This window comes from Chlorocebus sabaeus, chromosome 24 (genome assembly GCF_047675955.1).
Source record: "Chlorocebus sabaeus isolate Y175 chromosome 24, mChlSab1.0.hap1, whole genome shotgun sequence".
Lineage (NCBI taxonomy): Eukaryota > Metazoa > Chordata > Mammalia > Primates > Cercopithecidae > Chlorocebus > Chlorocebus sabaeus.
In genome coordinates, this window is record NC_132927.1 from 71,639,817 (window position 1) to 71,660,284 (window position 20,468).

General features: G+C 50.6%; 1 protein-coding gene across 2 annotated transcripts in view; it reads right to left on the bottom strand.

Moving 5' to 3' along the window:
* Positions 1 to 11,564, bottom strand: part of CLMN (calmin) — a 135,906-nt gene extending 124,342 nt beyond the window's left edge. The window contains exon 1 of one of the 2 annotated variants that reach the window (XM_007987732.3): positions 11,404 to 11,563. In XM_007987732.3, coding sequence (XP_007985923.3) covers positions 11,404 to 11,485 — 82 coding nt within the window. In that variant the 5' untranslated portion in view covers positions 11,486 to 11,563. Of the gene's footprint in view, positions 1 to 11,403 lie in introns of both variants that reach the window. The other variant, XM_037984458.2, reaches the window with a different exon arrangement.
* Positions 11,565 to 20,468: the final 8,904 nt, after the last annotated feature.

Sequence of the window (20,468 nt, forward strand, 5' to 3'; positions counted from 1 at the left end):
AGAACCAGCTGGGCCACTGAAGAGACTCTGATAAGGCTCAGCAGCAAGGCTGGTTGACATCTTGCCCAACATCCTTTAGCTGGGTGCAGTTTTCTTTCTGGGCTCCAAGTAAGTCCATTGCCCTCTCGAGCACCACCTGGTCCTTGATCTAATGCTGGTCAAGTCTCTCCCCATGTCCCCACATTCAAATCTCATCCTACTACCCAGCCCCTGCCTGACTTCACCTTCCCAGGCTTACCTCTGATTCTTGGTTCTACCACTTATTAACTCAATGGCTTGGAACCTGTGACAATCTCACTCAGCCTTACTTCTCGGGGCTGATAATAATGCCCAGCATGAGAGTTCTTCCAAGGACACGGCACAGGGACCTGCACTGTGGTCACCTCTCCCCAGCCTACCAACCCCCTCCTCGCACACACTCCGCATGATCACATCAGTGCCCTATAACCAATAAAGACAGTCCCTGACTTAATTGATTTTTATACAGCATGTACTATATATTATACACATTGCAACAACAACAACACCACAGATTGTCTTCTGTAACTCAGGTTGCAACTCCCCCAGTGTGATCCGACAAGGAAGAAGCCGTGCGCATGCATGGGGGAGCTTTTTCAGCCGCACAGCCATATATTTGGAATATTACTGGAATGTCTGATTGCATTTCATCCTTGTTTTATAAAAATAAGTAGAAACAGAAGAAAAAAAAATGGGAAGTGTGGTTATCCATGATCATTACTGGTTTCACAAACCTACCAGGAGACAACAATGGAACTGGGGCCATGAAAATTGTGGGGCTAATCCCGTGTTCAGCCAAGGAGGGAGAGGGAGGCCAGGGAGGTTGGAAACACAGATGACATCATTCAACAGCACTGAAACAGTGAGGTAGGATTACGACTTCTTTCCCCATTATTTGGCAGTTGAAGTCCCTTGTAGCTTACATGTCTAGCCTGGGACTTTCAGTATGTGATGTAATAAAATGAAAACTTGGAAACTGTCTACAGAACCGTATTTTAATGATGCTCTCTTGTTTTCTAAACAAACATATTTCACATCAAGTAGAAGATTGCTTACCCAACACAACCAGGACTCAGCTTGCTCTAGGGTAACAGCATTTCCAGGGTTCATGTATCTCCACTCCAAAAGAACACAAGGATTAGAACAGAGATGTTACTGCTACCAGAACATGTCTAGTCCCAGAATCCACACAACAGTGTATGCAACTAGAGGACACTATGATGCCACCCTCTTTGTCCCAGGGCCACAGGGCATAGATGAGAGACTACCATGACACAACGCCACCACCTTCTCTGGTCTCCTGGGTAAAGAGTTTGTTGGCTCACGCTGGCCTCTCCCTTCCTCTTAAAGCCCACTCCTGCCCTTTGTCAGGAAGCCTCCCCGAGTTCTCCAGCCAGGTGGTGGCAGCCCTGTGACCACAGCCCTGGTCTGTGCACTCTCAGCTAAAGCTTGCTGCCCCCACCCTGGTCTCCACCAAACTCGCAGAGAAACCTACAGGGCAGTCCAGCTGTGCAAATATCTCCCCAATGTGTCTATTCTATGGAAGCAGAGAAGGCTTGACAGCCATTTGTTATTCATTTGTGTATGCGATTCCCATGGCTGCTGTGACAGATTACCACACGCTTAGTGGCTGAAAACAACCCAAATATATTCTCTTCTAGTTCTGAAGGTCAGAAGTCTGAATGGGTTTTACCAGCTAAAATCAAGGTTACAGGCAAGGCTGTGTTCCTTCTGGAGATTCTAAAGGGGAATCCAGGTGTTCCCTCTTCTGGCTTGTAGAGGCCTGATATGGTTTGGGTGTGTGTCCTCTCCAAATCTCAGGTTGAAATGTGATCCACAGTGTTGGAGGTGGGCCCTGCACTGGCTCCCCTTCCCTTCTGCCATGATTGAAAGCTTCCTGAGGCCTCCCCAGAAGCAGATGCTGGCACCACACTTCCTGAACAGCCTGCAGAACCGTGAGCCAATTAAACTTCTTTTCTTTATAAATTACCCAGCCTCAGGTATTTCTTTAGAGCAATGCAAAAACAGCCTAACACAAGGCCCCTGCGTTCCTTGGCTCCTGGCCCCATCCTGCAGCAGCACCGCTCTCAACTCTGCTTCCATGATCACATCTCCTCTCTCCCTCTCTCTCTGACCCTCCTGCTTCCTTCTTAGAAGGAGGCTTGTAATTAGTTGGGTCCACTTGGATAATCCAAGATAATCTCCTTATCTCAAGATCCTTCACTTAATCACATCTGCCAAGTCCCTTTTACCAAGGAAGAAGACATATTCACCCGTTTGGGGGATTAGGATGTGGACATCTTGCAGGGGGAGGCATTGTCCAGCCTATAACGGTTCTGAAGACCTGCTTCATGTTAGGGGCTGGCAGGACAAAGATACACACACTCCACTCAGGGTTCCACTCAGAGGCAGGCTCAGAGGGCATTTGTGAAGCCCCTGGGAGTCCAGACCCCAGGACTGTGAGTTCTGCCCAGGAGGGCACAGACAGGGCCCAAAGAGGCTGTTCTGGGCATGGTCACAGTCATTCTCTGCAGAAAGGACTGTGTGGACAAAGGCAGAGCAAGGGGAAAGGGCGTGGCCTCTGGGCGAACCCGGAAGACACCTGGGTGCAGCTGTGGCCCAGCTCCTTCAAGGAAGGCCAGGAGAGACGGGGGCAGGGTACAGAGCAGTGCTTCTGCCCAAGGGCAAAGAGCCCTGGTGGAGAGATGGACCGGGTGCGAGAAATGTCTTCAGGTTGCAGGGTCGGAGCAGGACAGGGGCACTGGAGGTAGGGTAGACAGTGGTCGTGGCAATTAACAAGGAGAATGTGTGCAAAGGAGGCAAACATGGGAAGGCCCAAGTGTGACAGATATTCAGGGCCAGGAGTGATGGGACACGGCAGGCAAGAGAAGGGGCGCGTGAACAGTGCTATCTGAAGGTTCAGGTTCCTCCACCACCAGATTGGCAGGTCACCTCCGAGCCCCCTCCCCACCTGCCGCCCCAGTTCTCAGCTGGAAGGGCTCAGAACACTGCTTTTAAGTATGTCATACCATAGAGGATTAAAAATAGTTTTAAAAAGGAGAGGGATATAAATATCGCAAAGGCTCCTGGCTGCATGGAGAACCCCCCAGGAGAGGAAAGCAGGGGTGGGGCGTGCCTCCACCATCGGAGCCCTGGGGTCCTTGCAGTTAGAACCGGAGGTCTGCAGCTCTGCAGGAGCTGAAAGTAGTTGTGGTCAACACCAAAATGACCCCAGGACTTCTGTAAATTCCCCAAATCCTAATGACCCCAGGGCTTCTGTAAATTCCCCAAATCCTTCTTGCTTTTTCTGTGCTTTGGGGACACTGGACCACAGTCTCCAAGAAGCAGTAGAACACAAGGAAACCAAATAAAAAGAGGAACAGAAATAAAAGGTGAAGGTCAACTGCATGGGCCCATCTGGGATGCACCATCCTGTATGCCCTGACCCAACCCTGGCTTCCGTCCCGCTGAGGAGCTTGCTGGGACTCTTCCTGACCCCAGGGCCCCCCACCACAAGCTCCCCTACCCAGTGGGTTTATGGGACAGATTCTCCTCTGTGCCCCATCTTCTGCCACCTTCTTCTGCCACCTTCTTCTGCCACCAGGGATACAGAACATAGAGGCAACCACTGTGACATGACATCACCACGTTCTCTGGCCTCCTGGGTAGACAGTCTGTGACTCACGTGGGCCTCTTCCTTCCCCTGAGTCCCACTCTCCTGCCTTCTGTCAGGAAGCCTCCCTGGGGTTCTGTGGTCAGGTGGTGGCAGCCCCGTGACCAGAGCCCTGGTCTGTACACTCTCAGCTCAGGCCTGTTGCCACTATCCTGTTCTCCACCAAACTTACAGAGAAACCTACAGGGCCGTCCAGCTGTGCAAATATCCCCCTCAAGGCTAGACTGGGCCTCCCTCTCCACCCTACACTCCTGCACGACCCCACAGTTCCTACACGCTGATCTCAACCTCACCATACCCCTGTCCTCTCTGTACTGAGAACTCCTAGCGTGTCCCATTCACCCATTCCTCCATCCCCAGCTCCCAGAATTTCAGGAGGACTCGACAACTGATCAAAGGACCAGGCTTTGAGTGGGTAAGCCCATTTCTAAAGCAGGTTCAAAATGTACCCCAGGCAGAAAGGCACCCTTTGGAGAAGGTTGGGCTGTCACACATACAACAAGCATTCCCTGCTGTCATCACCAGATCACGTGCCCTGGGTCTAGGTTTAGAAAATACAGTTCCGTTCCTAACTTCCTACAGGAAGTCTTCCAGATTGTCGTATTCTGCATAGCAGCCTGATACTTGCTGACAAGGACACATTTCGTACTCTGGCCTCACCCCACCAACCTGATTCCAGCCTCCTAGGCCACTAGATTCACATCTTGCTGCTGGAAAGAAGAGTGATCCCTTGTACCACAGATGTTGGGGTTTTCTTCTGGATAGAATCAGACATGGGATAACAATGACCAGGCAAGTGTGGGAGGCATGTGGCCACGGTTCCAAGACAACGCCTGAGTTCTGGGATGTGGGGGCATCTTGATGGTTTTCATCCTGGGCTGCTGTTACAAGGCAGAGCAACTGACTTAAGCAAAAACATCTCTGACACACACACACACAGATACACACAAAAAATACACATACACGGCCTGGTGCAGTGACACACCTGTAATCCCAGTACTTTGGGAGGCCGAGGCGGGTGGATCACCTGAGGTCAGGAGTTCGAGACCAGCCTGGCTGACATGGTGAAACCCTGTCTCTACTAATAATACAAAAATTAGCCGGGCATGGTGGCGCATGCCTGTAATCCCAGCTACTCAAGATGCTGAAGCAGAAGAATTGCTTGAACCCAAGAGGCGGAGGTTGCAGTGAGTCAAGATCGTGCCATTGCACTCCAGCCTGGGTGACAAGAGTGAAACTCTGTCTCAAAAAAAAAAAATAAAAATAAAAAACACACATACACATACCCCTTTTCTTTTGCTGAGAGCATTTTACTAACACTTTCTCCATTTCTATCTTCCTCTTTTTCTACACTGGGCTGGATGATACATAGTTTTGGTTTTGTGGGTACTTCTTGCCTCAACTACTCAGCTGTTCCCTTGTCCAGCAAAAGCGGCCATAGGCAATATGCAAATAAATGGGTGTGGCTATGTGCCAATAAAACTTTATTCACAAAAAGAGGCTGCGGGCCAGATTTGGCCTGTGGGCCATGATTTGCAAATCCCTACTCTGATAGAAAGAAAGTAGGAAAAGAAGACCTAGAAAGAAAGAAAAAGTTCAAGGTTTTTTGATGCTGAACTTATGATTTCTGATGCTGCCTCTAATTCCTTCTGTGACTAACGCAATCTACCACTGTTTAAACGGAAAAAAAAAAAGAGGCACGGGGAAAGAAAAAAAAATTTACAAAAAGGTTTCCATGGGAATGGGGAGTTCACTTTTAATGGTTCAATCACAGAAAAGACAATTACTTTATTTTTCTCTCTTCCCCTCAGACATAGGGCAGATGTGATCTATGGCTTGTTGGGCAGAGGGACTTTGTCCAGAGCCTCAGCTATTCCAGTGACAAATTAAATGCCAGAGTGTTCCACAGGTCAGGGAGGGCAGTTGATGAAATCTGGGCCTCTTGGGCAAACGGTTGCTTCCCCAGAGCTGTCGATCTGGTAAGACAGCCGCCCCTCTCACAAGGCTGCAGGGCCAGCAGGCAGCTCTGGACTGCTCTGATGCAAAGTCGTGGCTGCTTTGATTCAGTGGCGAAACCTCTTCCTAGGTCTCCTGCCAACTGGACTGAGGGCTTCTCTCTCCCTGCTGAAAAGCCATTTGCGAGATGGGCTTCTGTTTGACCTGGCCCCTGAACACTCTGGTTCCTTGCTACAAACATGTATGGGTGAAGTCCGGAGCCCCTTGTTTGTCCTGATTGCTGGCTGGCCACTAAACCTCCCTAGGTAACTTCAACTTCACAGCCAAGGACAAGCCAAGAATGGACATCATTTACCATGTGTACTTGTAGAGCAAAGCTCATGAAATGCAGCATTTTCCACCCGGGACACTTGGTGGAAGTGAATCTCCAGCACTCCACAGTGAAAAGAATCTAGGATGCAGCCAGCAGTGCTCAGCAGGGCCCAGAGTCACACACCAGCCATCACTCATGCATGCCAGGGGATGGAATGCAGATGGCTTTAGGTGGGCACCTGCCCAGGCCCGCCACTCCTTGACCACCTTCCCAGGGGTGGATTTGAGCCCCAGATAAACCAACCCTCTCATTTTGCAAATGAGGAAACTAAGGAACAGCAAGGAAGAGAGATTTTCCAGAATCTCACAGCAAGTTCGCAACAAAGCCAGGACCCTGGCTCAGGCCTTCAGCCTTTGAGTCTTGGCTGTGGCTTCCCCAGCTGCACAATGCTCCACCTGGAAAGGCCCCTCGGGAAAAATCCACACCATGAGACAGGGATGGAGCTGGCACTAGAACACGGCCTTTTGCCTGTAATCAGGAATGAACTCAAAGCCCGTGGCCTGACCCCAGCCACGGCCGGAAAGACACTTTTTACATGATGATTCATCCCTTAGAACCAAGCACACAGCCCCAGGGGTAGTGCCCTGGCAGGCAGTTCCTTGATATGAAACCTGTGCATTTGGTTTTCTTTGAGTTTTTATATAGAAACCTTCAGTGCACTTGCTGTGCCCTCTAAGAGCTGGCGGAGGTGGGAATGGGAACAGTCTCCACTTGGCTTCATCCCTTCTCTGGCTGCTGGATAACAGTGACCACAGCGGCATCCCATCCCACTGCTGCGTGCTCCACTGCTGTGTGAAAGGAAGGTCTAGAGATAGGGAGGTAAAGATGGGGCGATAAGGAACTGGAGGGGCAGGCTGTGGGGGCAGGAAGTGTTGGGGAGTTATGGGAGAGAAGGTTGGCGTGGCATCCTGAGCCAGGCCACCGGTGACCTTGAACAGCAGGTCAAGGGGCCTGGACTTCATCCTGTAAGCCAGTGCAACCCAGCCTTTTTCTCATGGTGACATGGGACCATGATACTGTTTGTCCTGGGGTGGACCAAAGAGCTGTGTTGCCCTTAGCTCACGGGGTTGGGAAGCTCTGCTGTAGGTCACAAAACCTACTGGTGGCTTCAGCAACAACATGCTGGAGTGGCCGGGTGGTGGGTGGAAAGCAGTAAAGAAGTCAGTCACTGCGGAGTCCAAGCTCGCATGAGGAACACCTGCACCTGGGCCTGAGCCAGTGGAACAAAAGGAGAAAGTGGGCCACTTGGGCCGGGGCTGATCCTTCTGAAAACGCAGGCCCTGCCCTGCCTCTGAGCCTGCCTTGAGGGGATTCCAATAATTTCTCTACCTTCTGCACTGTGCAACCCAGAACCTACGCAGTCAACTTTCTGTTTGGCCTTCAAAGTCCAGGTCAAGAATTATAGCATCAAACCCCAAAAGTACCAGAACGACAGCGGATGGCCCAAAGCAGAACTGACCTCTGCACTGCTAGAATCAGAAAATTCACGCTCCAGTCTGGCTGTGTACCCAGGACAGTTTCATGCTCCTGAGAGGCAAAGACTAGAACCAGCTTTCATTCCCCAATGTCTGCAAGATGCTACGTGCTCAACACACATGTGCTAAACTGCTCAGAGAAGGGCTGTGGGTTTCTTGGGTGATGGAGGCTTCCCACATGAATGGAGTCTTCTTTAAATCCTGGCCTGACACCCCTTTTTGTCCAACAGTACAGTGATCCCCAGAACTGGTGGAATACTGAGCTGGACCCCGAGGTTCAGGCAAACAGGGAGAGGGGGCAGCCAGAGTAGCTTGTCTTTGGAAGGATACCGGAGACCTTGTAGCCAACAGCCAGGCAGGGAATTAACGCACAGACCTATTAACCACCTCCAACGTCAATTCTAGAAAATATGTCCCTGCCTTCCCACATGGCTCCAAGGAAGCGGGGACCACCTGGCAGAGGCTGCCAGCATCCTGTAATTCTATCTTCTCCTCTCCAAAAAGGTCAACAGCTTGGACCACCCCCGTTTCCTTGCAAGGGACCCTGTGAGGGTGGCGCAGGCAGTCTGCCCAGAGGGACATGTCCATGCTCTGCCAGAGGGCTCCTCCTTGACAAAGGTCTTTTTGAGCTACGCATGTGAACATATCCATGAGAACTGCATCTGCTCAGACACAGGAAGGTGAGCGGCAGGCCTCTTGGGAGGGGCCACCACTCTGCCCAGCTCACCCTGACCTCCAAAGACAGGTCTGGAAATCTTCATTGCAATGTTTTTTGGGGGAGGATCTATGACATCACAATCATATTGCATGGATTTCAGAATCCCACTGTTCAGCGTGAGAGATAAAAGCCTCGGATGAGCAAGTGAGCAGAGGCTAAGATACATCTAAGTCAACTTAAACATATGGATATATGGAAAGATACAGCTCTATTATGCAACTATTCTTCCCTGAAATGCAATATCCCAGAGGCTGTAACCTCAGGGCTACCCCTCATTAATGACCCCAGAATCACCCCATCCCAGGGCCCCAAGGGAGTCAAAGCTTTCTGAAAAGAATCAGGAATGCCTGACCCTGACAGCAGCTGCTGCCTGCAGATGGAGGCCGGGAATCCTTCTCAATCCCTGTGATTACAGATCCGTAAGATCCCACGGTAGCCCTCCTTCCATCGCCACGACAACTGCGACTACCTGTGCTGTAAGCAGGCACACAGCTTCAATGGCAGCCCCTCTGCCTGGACTCCTCCGGCCCCGCTTAACTTGACTATCCCCTGCACTGAGTTCAGAAGAACAAGGCCCCTGCTGGTGGCCCCCAAAGCCAATCATCCAGGCACATCTGGGGCCAGCTGACATCCGACAGCCAGTTCTGGCAGATGCTCTAAGCCCGGCGTGGAGCACCTTCTGGACTCGGCCCTTTGGCTGAAACTTCCTGAGTACCACAGGAGCAAGGAGAGAAAACGCCTATTAAGCATTCGGTCAAGAGACTAACCAAGGGAAAAATCAAGAGAAGATAGATGCCTGCCCCCACTCCACTCCCAGCCTCTTCTCAGCAATGCTAAGCAAAGCACAAAGTCCGACACGGTAACTCTACAGTGCTAATGCCCCCCCAAAGAACATAGACAGCTTCATTCATTCATAATAGCCCCAAAATGCACACAACCCGAAGGACCCTCAACAGGTGAATGGATCATCAAGCGGTGGTGCATCCATACCATGGAATAGCACTCAGCAAGAAAAGGTTCAGACACAGGCGAGAGCACAGAAGAATAACACCAGCACAATGCTGGGGGAAAAAAAAAAAAAGGGCCGGAGTACACACTGTATGATCCAATTGTATATCAGGTTCTAGCGGCAAAACTAATGTTCAGTAATGAAGATCAAGCTAGTTCCCTTGGTGGTCAGGGGCAGTGTTACTGGCTGGGAAAGAAGACGAAACCACCATCTAGGTTACTGGAAATCTACACCTTGATCTGGGTGGTTGTTACATAGATGTACCCAGACATAAAGCTTTCTTGAACTTAAGAATAAGTGCACATTTAAACATATACATAAATTTAAAAGTTTATTTTTTTAATGGCAAAGCCTGTTGATGCTTAAATTGTAACTGACATTTGCCTAAAAGTGAGGACAGTTCACTGGGAGCTGAGGGAGAGGAGCCTACTCAGTGAACTCCTACCCAACCTCCTGGACCCATCTCAAATTGTCCCTATTCTGTGAAACCTTCTCCCACTGTTCTGGTTGTAACCTAATGCTCATATTGTGGGGCATCTCTTCACAACAGTCAATCTTCTCTAAACCAGGAGCTAATCCTAGAGGAATGCAGGAACTTGTTACACCAAGCATTGGTTAGTATGTGCTTATTAAACACTCAATGATTGCCTAAGAAAGACAGGTACACACACACCCTGACAGTTCAAACAAGACTGCATCTCAGTAGACACTAATGCCCACCCCCAAAGAGGATGTCAGTTCTTCTCAGGCAACAGGATCCAGGCACTTGGCTTATTATCAAAAGAGATCACTTTCAACAACCCAGCCCAAGCCCCCCCCCCAACACAAATCACAGCCAGAAGAGATCAGACGGGCACAGAGCAAACTCAGTTTCCAGTGTCCACCCCAGGAGGCTCCTCACTCCTTTTGAGGTCACCTCTGCCAGCACAGTCCTTGCCCAACCTAGGGACGGGACAGATCCACCTAGGCTCCCAGGAAACATTTAATCAGGTGTAATGTTTAAACTTGACTGCTTGGCCATCCCCCAGCAGCTGGGGCTCCCTGCCCTCCAACAGTAAAGTCACTGCCCTCGCTGGGGGAGGGCACCCACAGCCCCATCGCCTCTCTGCCCAGGCCTCCCAGCTCCTAGCCACTCCTAATCTTGAACTCTCTAGAAACCCAAGCCTGCAGGGGAAGCAGCTACAGAAACTTCACCTGCACGGGTCAATGTGGGTGAAGAAGGGCCAGAAGTGGTGTTTTGTCTAGTTCTGCAAAGTTCACACATGAAAAAAAAAAAAAGAAGCAGCAGCTGGAGATACAGCTCCATGAATAGCAGCTGTCTTTTGGGTGGGTAGGTTGTGGGGGGGAGATTATGGGTGACTTTTTTCCTTCAAATATTTGTGTGCTTTCTAAGTTTCCACATTGAATAAATTCTTTTGAAAGAGAAACACACTTCATGTGTGGCACCACCACCCCCAGCCGCTCTCCACCACTGGAGTTTCTTTTTCACCTCTTCTCAGCTACCTCCCAGGTAGACGCCTTGGTCCCAATGTCCTGTGCCCAGGCGGGGTCGGAGTTGGGGGTGGGGGGGCTCTTGCCCTCTCCCCATTTGGAGTCCTGATCCTGCAGGGGAGAGGCAGCTCCCTAAGCAAAGAGGCCGCTGGAGTTGGGTGCTTGCCTGACCCCGCCGATCCGATCCGCATCCCTGGCACCCTCTCCCCAAATCACCCCCCTGAGGCGCCGCCCACCATTCAATTCCCCTTGCCTCGAAGGTACTTCGGAAGTGCGCGAACTCTCACACACACACACACACACACACACACACACAGAGTCGCACTGTCTCCTCCCCTCCCTGACCTGGGCCACCGCCCCCAACAGCCCACGTACAAACTTCTCCAAACTCGCAGCGGTGGCTGGAGGGGGTGGTGACGTCCCCCTAATGAAAATGAGAGCCCTCTCCCCTCAACGCACACACGTGTGGCGCCCCACCCCCTGGGCAACTGTAAATCTGGCCGGAGCTGGCCGCCCTGGGGCTTGGGGGCGGGCGTCCAACCCCAGCCTCTCACCCCAAGGCAAGTGACAGGAACAACTAGCGGCCGGCGAGCGGGGGCGGCGCGGGGGAGTTGCCAAGTGTCTGAGCTGCGCCCCGGGCTCCCCGAGCGCCCGGCCGGGCGATCCCGGGGCGAGCCTGGGCTGCGTTACCTTGCAGGTTCTGCACTCGGATGTCGCTGATCTGCCCGATGAGCTCCTCGCGTTGGAACCAGTCCCACTCGTGTGCAGCCATGAAGCGCGGGCGGGAGGGCCCGGGCCAGCGCGGCGCGGGCGGCGGGCGCGGAGAGCCTGGCGGGCGGGCGCGCGAGCGGCACGCACCCGGCGAGGGCGCCGCGGAGCTGGAGCCGCGGCGGGCGCGGGCGGGGCGCGGGCGGGGCGGGCGGCGCGGTCGGGGCCGCCCCCGCCGCGGGCTGGCAGCGAGCGAGCGCGGGGCGGCGGGTGCGGGGCGCCGGGCTCGCGCACACTCCCCCGTGCGGGGGCGGGGACCCCGGGGGGCGAGGGGCGGGGCGGGGCGGGGCAGGGGCGGGAGGCTGGGTCAGGCCAGTTTGTTTTTTTTTCTTTCCGGGGTGTTTGTTGGTTGGATTGTTTGGTTACAAACCGGCGGTGATGAGGCGGGTCCTGGCCCCCAGATTGTGATGTCTCAGCAGGCGGTGGGCCAGGTGACGCAACTGGAGGTGGGCCCGCGGGTCTCAGTACCTGGTCTGGGAGGCAACGCCTCCCTCCTGTCCGGGATAAGACGCCCCGTCCGCGGGTTCCGTGTCCCCGGCCCACTCTCGAGAGGCAACCCCCACTTGGAGGGACCAGGACCCGAGTCCTGCCCATCCCCGAATCCTGGGAGCCCTGCGTGGGGAGCGTCGAGGGCCTGGGTCGGGGGTTATACTAGTGTAGAGGTAGAGTTGTGGGAGTCTCCAGAGTGGGGGGCCGTGGGGAAAGGGCCTTCCTCGTTGGTTTAGATACCAGGAGCCTTTTCCGGTCCAGTGATGTGACTCCAGCTTCTCGGAAAGAGCAAGAAGCAGGCCAGCTCCTAAGAGCTGGGGTACGCTGTGGGGTCTCCGGTCACTGAGTCTCCAAGTGACCGTCTCTGGGGTCACTTGAAATTACTGAAAATGCCAGGACAGAACTTCCTGTGGAAATTACTGAAATTACTGAAAATGCCAGGACAGGCCTTCCGGTCCCCTCCCTCCCCACCTCCACTGTTGAACTCTAGAGAATTCCAGGATCTTATCTTGTTTGGGGCCCACCATGTGGTTTACACTCCTTAAAAGTGAGACCCTCCAGTTACCGAATTTGCCCAGGGCTGAGGAATTACTTAGGAGCAGGAGGTCCTCAGCCCCCTGCTCCCAGCTCAGTGTTTGGTCCCTTTCTGTGACAACTAAGGCCACAAAGACAATGGCTTTAAATATTCAGTGTTCCAAGAGGGGGGGAAAAAATGGACAGGGCCCACTGGGCGTTGAAACACATGGGCCTAGGTGCCTCACTGCTCTGTTCACAGCAATGAATCTGGGAAACCCCGCTGCTCACTAATTACCCTGTAGCTATGGAGGTCCCCGTGAAGGACAGACCTGTGCCCTTGAGGCAGGGCCCTGAAGGAGGGTGAGTCTACCCTGAAGTCATCCCTGGGGGCAGGGGCTTCGGGTAGCCATTAAACAAGGGAAGGAGATGTCTAAAGTGGACTCCAGAAAGGAGAAAGTCAGTTTGGGTTAAGGAACTGTGAATGGGGGTGGAGGGCAGCACAGGTCTCTAAAGGCTGGCCTTGGAGCTGAGCCCAGAAGGAGGAGAGGAACCACCACTGGGACAGCAGTTTGGGCGGGGGAAGGTGGCATCTGTGGAGACAGAAGCGGAGGCACCATCAGGGGCTCCTGGGTGCTTGGGCTTCAGGCAGAAACTTCCTCCCCGCTGCCTTGATTCTTAATCTTGTGGTCATTTCACACTCCAGGGAGCAGGATCTCTTTCTGCCTCGTGTGGAGCCAGTGTGGTAGTAGCAGCCAGGCTAATTTTGCCCCATCTGCTAGCCGTCTCCCTGTTTTTACACTTCAATTTATTTTCCATAATTGCTGTGGGCTGAAGTTGTGCTGAAAACCATTTTCTTTACAAAGCAAAGAGCTAAGAGAATCGGCCTTGTTCTCCATCATGAGGCAGGTCACAGGGAATCTGTCTTGAAGCGACCTGCCCTGTGGATGTTAGCTACGGGGATGGGCCATTTTTCATGATGCAAAGATGACTGACCCTGGGAATGGACAGCCACGTCATTTAGGGAACATTACCCAGGCAGCAACAGCTCCCTGGCAGGGAGGGACTATGATCGCCATTGACTGAGCACCAACTATATACCAGATATTGGACTACTCTCAGCCTAAAGAACTTGCTTTGCAGTAAAGAACTTTGCTTTGCAGTAAGGTGGAAAGAATTTTAGGTGTTTTTCGAAAAGCAATAGAAGCCAGTATTGAGCATGAGGCTGGCCTCTAAAAGGTACTTGAATATTCATTGAACTCACGTGTCAATATCACCCCTGTCTCCTACAGTGTCTCTGGGCTCCTCAGTGGGTCACAAAAGTCATCTGTGATTGATCTGTGCCCCTCAATCCTGGCTGTACACTTTTTGAGCCAGCAGTGCTGAGCTGCCGCAGGTCCTGGCCACATCCAGTCACTTCCAGACCTTTGCTCAATTGTCCCCCTTGAAACGCCCTTCCCCTGCTCCCTGCATTTCCCCTTTACCTAGCTTACTGCTGCCTAGTGATGTGCACCTCAGAGACTTCAACACCACTAGGCCCAGCTGGGTGCCTGTCTTGTACAATTCCCATAATATTAGGTACAATCACATAATATTCCATGAACTCTGCAATTCTGTTTCCCCATAATTGTGTTACTATAATTATGTTTACTTGAAGGTTTTCCCCAATAAATTGTGAAGTACATGAAAACAAGGACTGCTCTGTGTCTGGCACAGGGAGAGGTCTCAACATTAAATGGGTAGATGAATGAATGACTCTCACTATGGGCCTGAACCCAGAAAGCAGGGGACCAAAGTGAAAACACAGTTGACCTTCATGTCCAAGGCCCCAGTACACTCCTGGAAAGGTGATTAAGAAGAAGTTTGCATATGTGCAGTAGGCAAAGCATCTGCTTTTGGGAACCAGGTACATAACAATCTATGATATGTCCCTTCCTCTGGGTGTGTACAACCTCCTGGATCTGGAGTTCTGGCTGGGAAACAAGGGTGTGTGACTTTCAGAAGGAATTAGGTATTTGGCATATTTCATGAATCAACAGTATTCTTTTTCTTTTGCACTTTTTTTGGGGGAAGGAGAAGTATTCTGCCTGAAGGCTTGGCTTCCTGGGAGTTTCCAGAAACTGGAGTTTATAGAAGTTGACCAATCCTGCTAGCATCCTTGTCATTGTTTAAAACTGATTTCTGCTGAGGGAAGGGACTTGAAGTCAGAGAATTGTAGAGAATCCCCGAAATGAACCTTAAAGATCACTAAGTCTAACATCTCTTCCCATGTAAGGGCTTCTAAAACATGGTCCAGACAGGTCCAGATTCCCTGCAACCTGTCTCATGATGGATGGCCAAATGGTCTTCCTGCCTCTGCTTATGGGGACTGATGAATTCTGGCAGGAAACCCAGGTAGAGGTTTGCATCTCCTCATCCCAGACCCACTTTGAGGAAGAATAGGACAGTGAAGATGACCCCAGTGCACCCTCCCAGCCACTTCCAGGAGAGGAGTGTGTTGGCGGCTTTGGCAAGGGGGATGCTGCCTTTTCTGGTCACGGCCTCAAGCCCTCACATGTGTACAACCCTTTAGGGTCTGGACAGCCCTTAGCTAGTGTTCATCTGGTCTTTGCAGTGACTTCATGAGGCCAAGGAGGCAGGGATCAGTTTTAGATGGGGCTTAAAGCTACTAAGTAACCCGCCCAAGATCACAGAGCAAGGCAGAATCAGTCTTTGTCCTGTAGCTCTCACTGCCTACCGCATCTCTCCCAAATATGACTGCATAAAGGTTCCTGCTGTGGGCCAGACTGATGCTTAGCAAGTGGTATTAGTCATATGTTTATGTCGTGTTTTTTTAACGTCTTAACTCCTTCAAATCAGAATGCTCACCAGCATATAAAAATCTCTAGAAATTTCAAATTAAGTCCGATTAAGTGATTATAGTGGATCCTAGCTAGACTGACCAATGATTATCCTTCAAATGGACCAAAACCATCTCCTGGGCAGGCGGCTTGCATTATGATGTCACCAGGCTGCACTATATCATAAAGATCCCCTGGAATCATTGGTCCCCTAGGGTCTGGCCCCGTGCTAGCACCCAACTGTGAACAAGACCCAGAATCCACCTGTGAGGAGGGAGTCCAGCTCTCTACAGTATAGCCTGGCTCTGCAGTTTAGACCTTATGGAAAGGACATCAAGGAGCCTTTGGAGGACTTAAACAGGAATCAGATGGTCCCTTTAGTTGTGGTGTGGAGAAGTGATCAGAGGAGTGAGGCAGGCTGTCAGGTGGCCCTGCTGGCCTTGGTGATACGGGTGTCAGGCAGTGGCAGCCTTTGCCAGAGGGGTGGTCATGAAGATGGATTCTCTAGCTGTTCAGACAGTGGAATCAGCAGTACCTGGCGGCTGGCTGAGGAATTTGGCAATGCCCTGTCCGTACGCTTTTGCTTCTAGGACCTCTGTATGTCTGTTACACCCACTATACTGCAAACTCCTCAAGAATGCCTTGTAAGCAGACCTGTCTAATTCATCTGTGCAACACCAGAGCCCAGTACCGTGCTGAGCACATAGTAGGAGCTCAGTAAATGTTAGTTGCATACATGAATAAACAAATATTTAAACTTCACCAAGCAGTAACTCCTAATACTCACTGAGTGCCAAGCTCCTCAAGAGAGCCAGGGTCTCATCTGTGCCTTGGGAGTGCTGGCCGTCAGCCTGTCTGCCGAGGTTTTCCCGCTAAACTTTTCTCACCCATTGCCACCTACCTCCAGGAATCCTGTGGGATATAATGCAAAGGCTGGTAGCAGAGAGAGTGATGAGACGTAGAAAGAATCCAGGCTCGGCCAGGTGCGGTGGCTCATGCCTGTAATCCCAGCACTTTGGGAGGCTAAGGCGGGCAGATCACGAGGTCAAGAGATGGAGACCAGCCTGGCCAACGTGGTGAAACCCTGTCTTTACTAAAAATACAAAAATTAGCTGGATGTGGTCGTGCCTGTAGTCCCAGCTACTTGGGAGGCTGAGGCAGGAGAATCACTTGAACCTGGGAGGCAGAGGTTGCAGTGAGCCGAGATTGCGCCACTGTACTCCAGCCTGGCAACAGAGCGAAGACTCTGTCTCAAAAGAGAAGAGAAGAGACAAAAGAGAAGAGAAAGAGAAAGAAAGAGAAAGAGAAAGAGAGAGAGAGAGAGAGAGAAAGAGAAAGAGAAAGAGAAAGAGAAAGAGAAAGAGAAAGAGAAAGAATCCAGGCTCAGGCAAAAGGATAGTGGGTGTGGCGCAGTAGACAGCAGACAGAAGGGGCTACTCACAAGCTGTGTGACCTTGGGCAAGTTCCTAATTTCTTTTGGCCTCTGTGCTCTCATCTGTAAAATGGGGCCCAGTGTCCGTACCTGGAAGGATTGTGTGAGATCCAAGATGTGCATACAGAGAAGAGATGTTTCAGGGAGGCTCTTTGATAAGATTCAGATCATTTCCATGGTACAGAGTGAACAACGTTCAGAAGCAAAACTTGCCCTGAACTTGGGAGATTACCTATAAGTAAAAGATGAATATAGTCTCTGAGATTTTATTAATTTTTTGGGTGTGTGTAGGTGTTGGTGGGTGGTTAAAAAAATCCTGCTTCCCTAAGTAGATAGCACCGGATGCCCCAATTTCCACAAATAAAACCCTTCATTTCTCCCAGCTTTGAACAGTCAAAGGCTGCTTCCCTAGAGACAGTTTTGCTAATTTTTCTTTTTTTTTTTTTTTTTGCAGACATTAGAACACTATTTAAAGAGTATACATCTCCCAGTGAAGCAAATGATAAACTTTCCCACCTACAAAGTGTGAGATATTGGCAATGTAAAGATGTGAAGAGAGGATACTATGGAGGGAGAGAAAGCACTGTATATGAGGTGTTTGCAACAGCATTGCAGATTATATATATATATATGTAATTTTTTAACTTTTGGAATCAAAAGCAAACTTTATTGCTGATAGTCCCAGGAAGCTCATGCCTATAATCCCAGCACTTTGGGAGGCCAAGGAGGGTGGATCACCTGAAGTCAGGAGTTTGAGACCAGCCTGGCCAACATGGCGAAACCTCATCTCTACTAAAAATACAAAAATTAGGCAGGCATGGTGGTGAGCACCTGTAATCCTGGCTACTCAGAAGGCTGAGGCAGGAGAACTGCTTGAGCCCAGAAGGCAGAAGTTGCAGAGAGCCAAGATCATGCCACTGCACTCCAGCCTGGGTGACAGAGCAAGACTCCATCTCTAAATAAATAAATAGTAAAGTGTGGCACAGATAAAATCCTTGAGCCAGCGCTTCGAGCTGACATTCCTTGCATGAACACCTCAATTACAACAAATTTGTTGTGCATCTATTAACTTACTGTGCAGCTGACATTGACCAAGAACTCACTGTTTCCCAAGGATTGAGTCAAGCGCTTTGTATGTATTATCTCATTTAATGCTCTCAACAACTCTTCCAAGGAGGTACTGTTATCATCCTGATTTTATTGATGAGGAAACTAAGGACAAAAAAGTTTAGTAATGTCCCAAAGGTCACATAAGTCATTAGGTTAGCCAAGAAGGAACTGGAGCCCAGATGTTTTGCAGAAACCAAGTCTGATCTTTCTGCTCTGCAGCAGCAGCCTTTGAGGAGAATAGTTCAAGTTAGAAATTCACTGAGAAATACTTTCCGTCAATTGTTGGTCTTAGGTAAACAAGAACGCAAGGGGCAAGTTTTCCCTGTTAGGCCAGGAGCCAAAAGTCTCTCCATTGCCCTCTGCAGAAAGGTTTCTTCTGTGTGAAATGCTGGGGGCATTTCTGCCTCTGACCCCTGAGCATCCCAAACACCGTGGCTATGCTGGAAAAGTATGTATGTTTCCTGCTGTTCAAATTGATTTCAACGTGTAAATTCTAAAACAAAGCAAAAAAAAAAAAAAAAAAGAAAAGAAAAGAAAAGAAAAGAAAAGCCTTTATCCAAGCCAACAAAAAGTCCAAATCCATCCTTGGTAGCCAATGTCATCCAAAGAGAACCTCCACCAACCCTTCCCTTCCCACAGGGGTATGTTGCTCCTCACATGAAACAGGAGAATTTCATTTCTCCTCCCTTGAAACTGGGCTGTGATGCAAGACAGGTAAGCCCCACAATTGGGGCTTAGCTTGGGAGGGTTCTTGGCTTCATCTGGGAAAGAATACAAGGGTGAGCTGGTGGTGGTAAACAGAAACTTTTATGGAAGCAGCAGCATACAACAGCAGCAGCAAAGGCATTGCTCCTTGCAGAGCAGGGCTACCCCATGGGCAGCGTACCCAGAATAGTAGCTCAGAGGCAGTTCTGCGGTCGGGTTTATACTCACTTTTAATTACATTGCAAATTAAGGGGCAGTTTATGCAGAAATTTCTAGGAAAAGGGTGGTAACCTCTGGATTGCTGGGTCATTGCCGTGGAAGGGGGTGGTAACCTTCAGGTGTTGCCATAGCAATGGTAAACTCACATGGCACACTGGTGGGGTGTCTTATGGGGAAGTGCTTCTGTCCCAACCTGTTTCAGCTAGTCCTCAGTTTGGTCCAGTATCTGAGCCCCACCTTCAGAGTCAAGTCCTGCTTCCTACCTCAGCTGGCCTTAATGACTTGCTTGGCTAAGAGAAGGCAGTGGATGCAGTATTTGGGGGCCCCTGAAGCTGGGTCATAAGAAACCTTGCAGTGTCTGTCCTAGCCTCTTAGAACACTTGCTCTGGTCACAGGCTTCTTCCATTTAATAAATCCGAGAGTGCCATGCTATGAGGAAGCCCAGTCAGCTGCATATAGGGTGACATAGGTCCCACCAGCCCCCAACTGCTTCAGCCATCTCAGCCCAGGAGCCAAGCAGGTAGGTGAAACAACTACCTCAGACAAGGGCTCATCTTCAGCCCAGCTGAGCTTTTGGCCTGGCTACAGCCCCAGCTATCACCTGACTGCAACAGCATGAGAGATCCCATACAAGAATGTCTCAGCAGAGCTCAGTCAACCCCCAAAATCCTTGGAGAAAATCCATTGCTTAGTTTTAAGCTGCTCAGCTCTATTATGCAGTACTAGCTAACTAGAGCACGATCCTTTCCTCTCCATCTCCACGGCGCTCTGGTCCAGGTCATGGTCACCTCTCCCTTAGTTTCCCTCCACCACCACCTGCCTGTTTCCTTGTACCCTATGGTGGTCTCCAACCTCACTCCCCAGGGTGATCTTAAAATGTCATCGGAGCATGTCACTCCCTGGCCTCCCTCTGCACATCTCATGAAAATCAGCCTCTTTGCCACGTTCACAGTGCTTGAGAAAGTTTGACCCCTTCTCTCATTGGTTCCCCCCTCCTCTTTCAAGCCACCTGTTCCCTTCAGTTCCTCTAAAGAGCTGCTTTATGTGCAAACCATATGACCCAAGAATTTCACTGGTAGTCTGCACTCACCAGAAGTGTACAAATATCAGACAGGCATGGTAGCTCATGCCTGTTAATCCCAGCACTTTGGGAGGCTGAGGTGGGTGGATCATTTGAGGTCAGGAGTTCGAGACCAGCCTGGCCAACATGGCAAAACCCCGTCTCTATTAAAAATATAAAAATTAGCTGGGTGTCATGGTGCAGGCCTGTAATCCCAGCTACTTGGGAGGCTGAGGCAGGAGGATCGCTTGAACCTGGGAGGTTGAGGTTGCAGTGAGCCGAGATCACGCCACTGCACTCTAGCCTGGGCGACAGAGCGTGACTCCATCTCAAAAAAAGAAAAAAAAAAACGTATACAAATATATTCCTTGAAATATGTGTTCAGGAGTATTCATGGCAGTGTTATTCTCCATAACCAACACAGCCCAAAGATCCATCAGGAGGAGGATGGATAAATAATGGAATACAATTTATCAAGAGGAGGAGAGAACAACACGGATGAGTCTTACAACCCTAACATGGGGTGAAAGCAGCCAGATACAAAATAGTGCACAGTGCAGAGTCCTGTTGAAAAAGTGCTCAAAAACACACAATCCGTGATGAGAAAAGTCAGGATAGT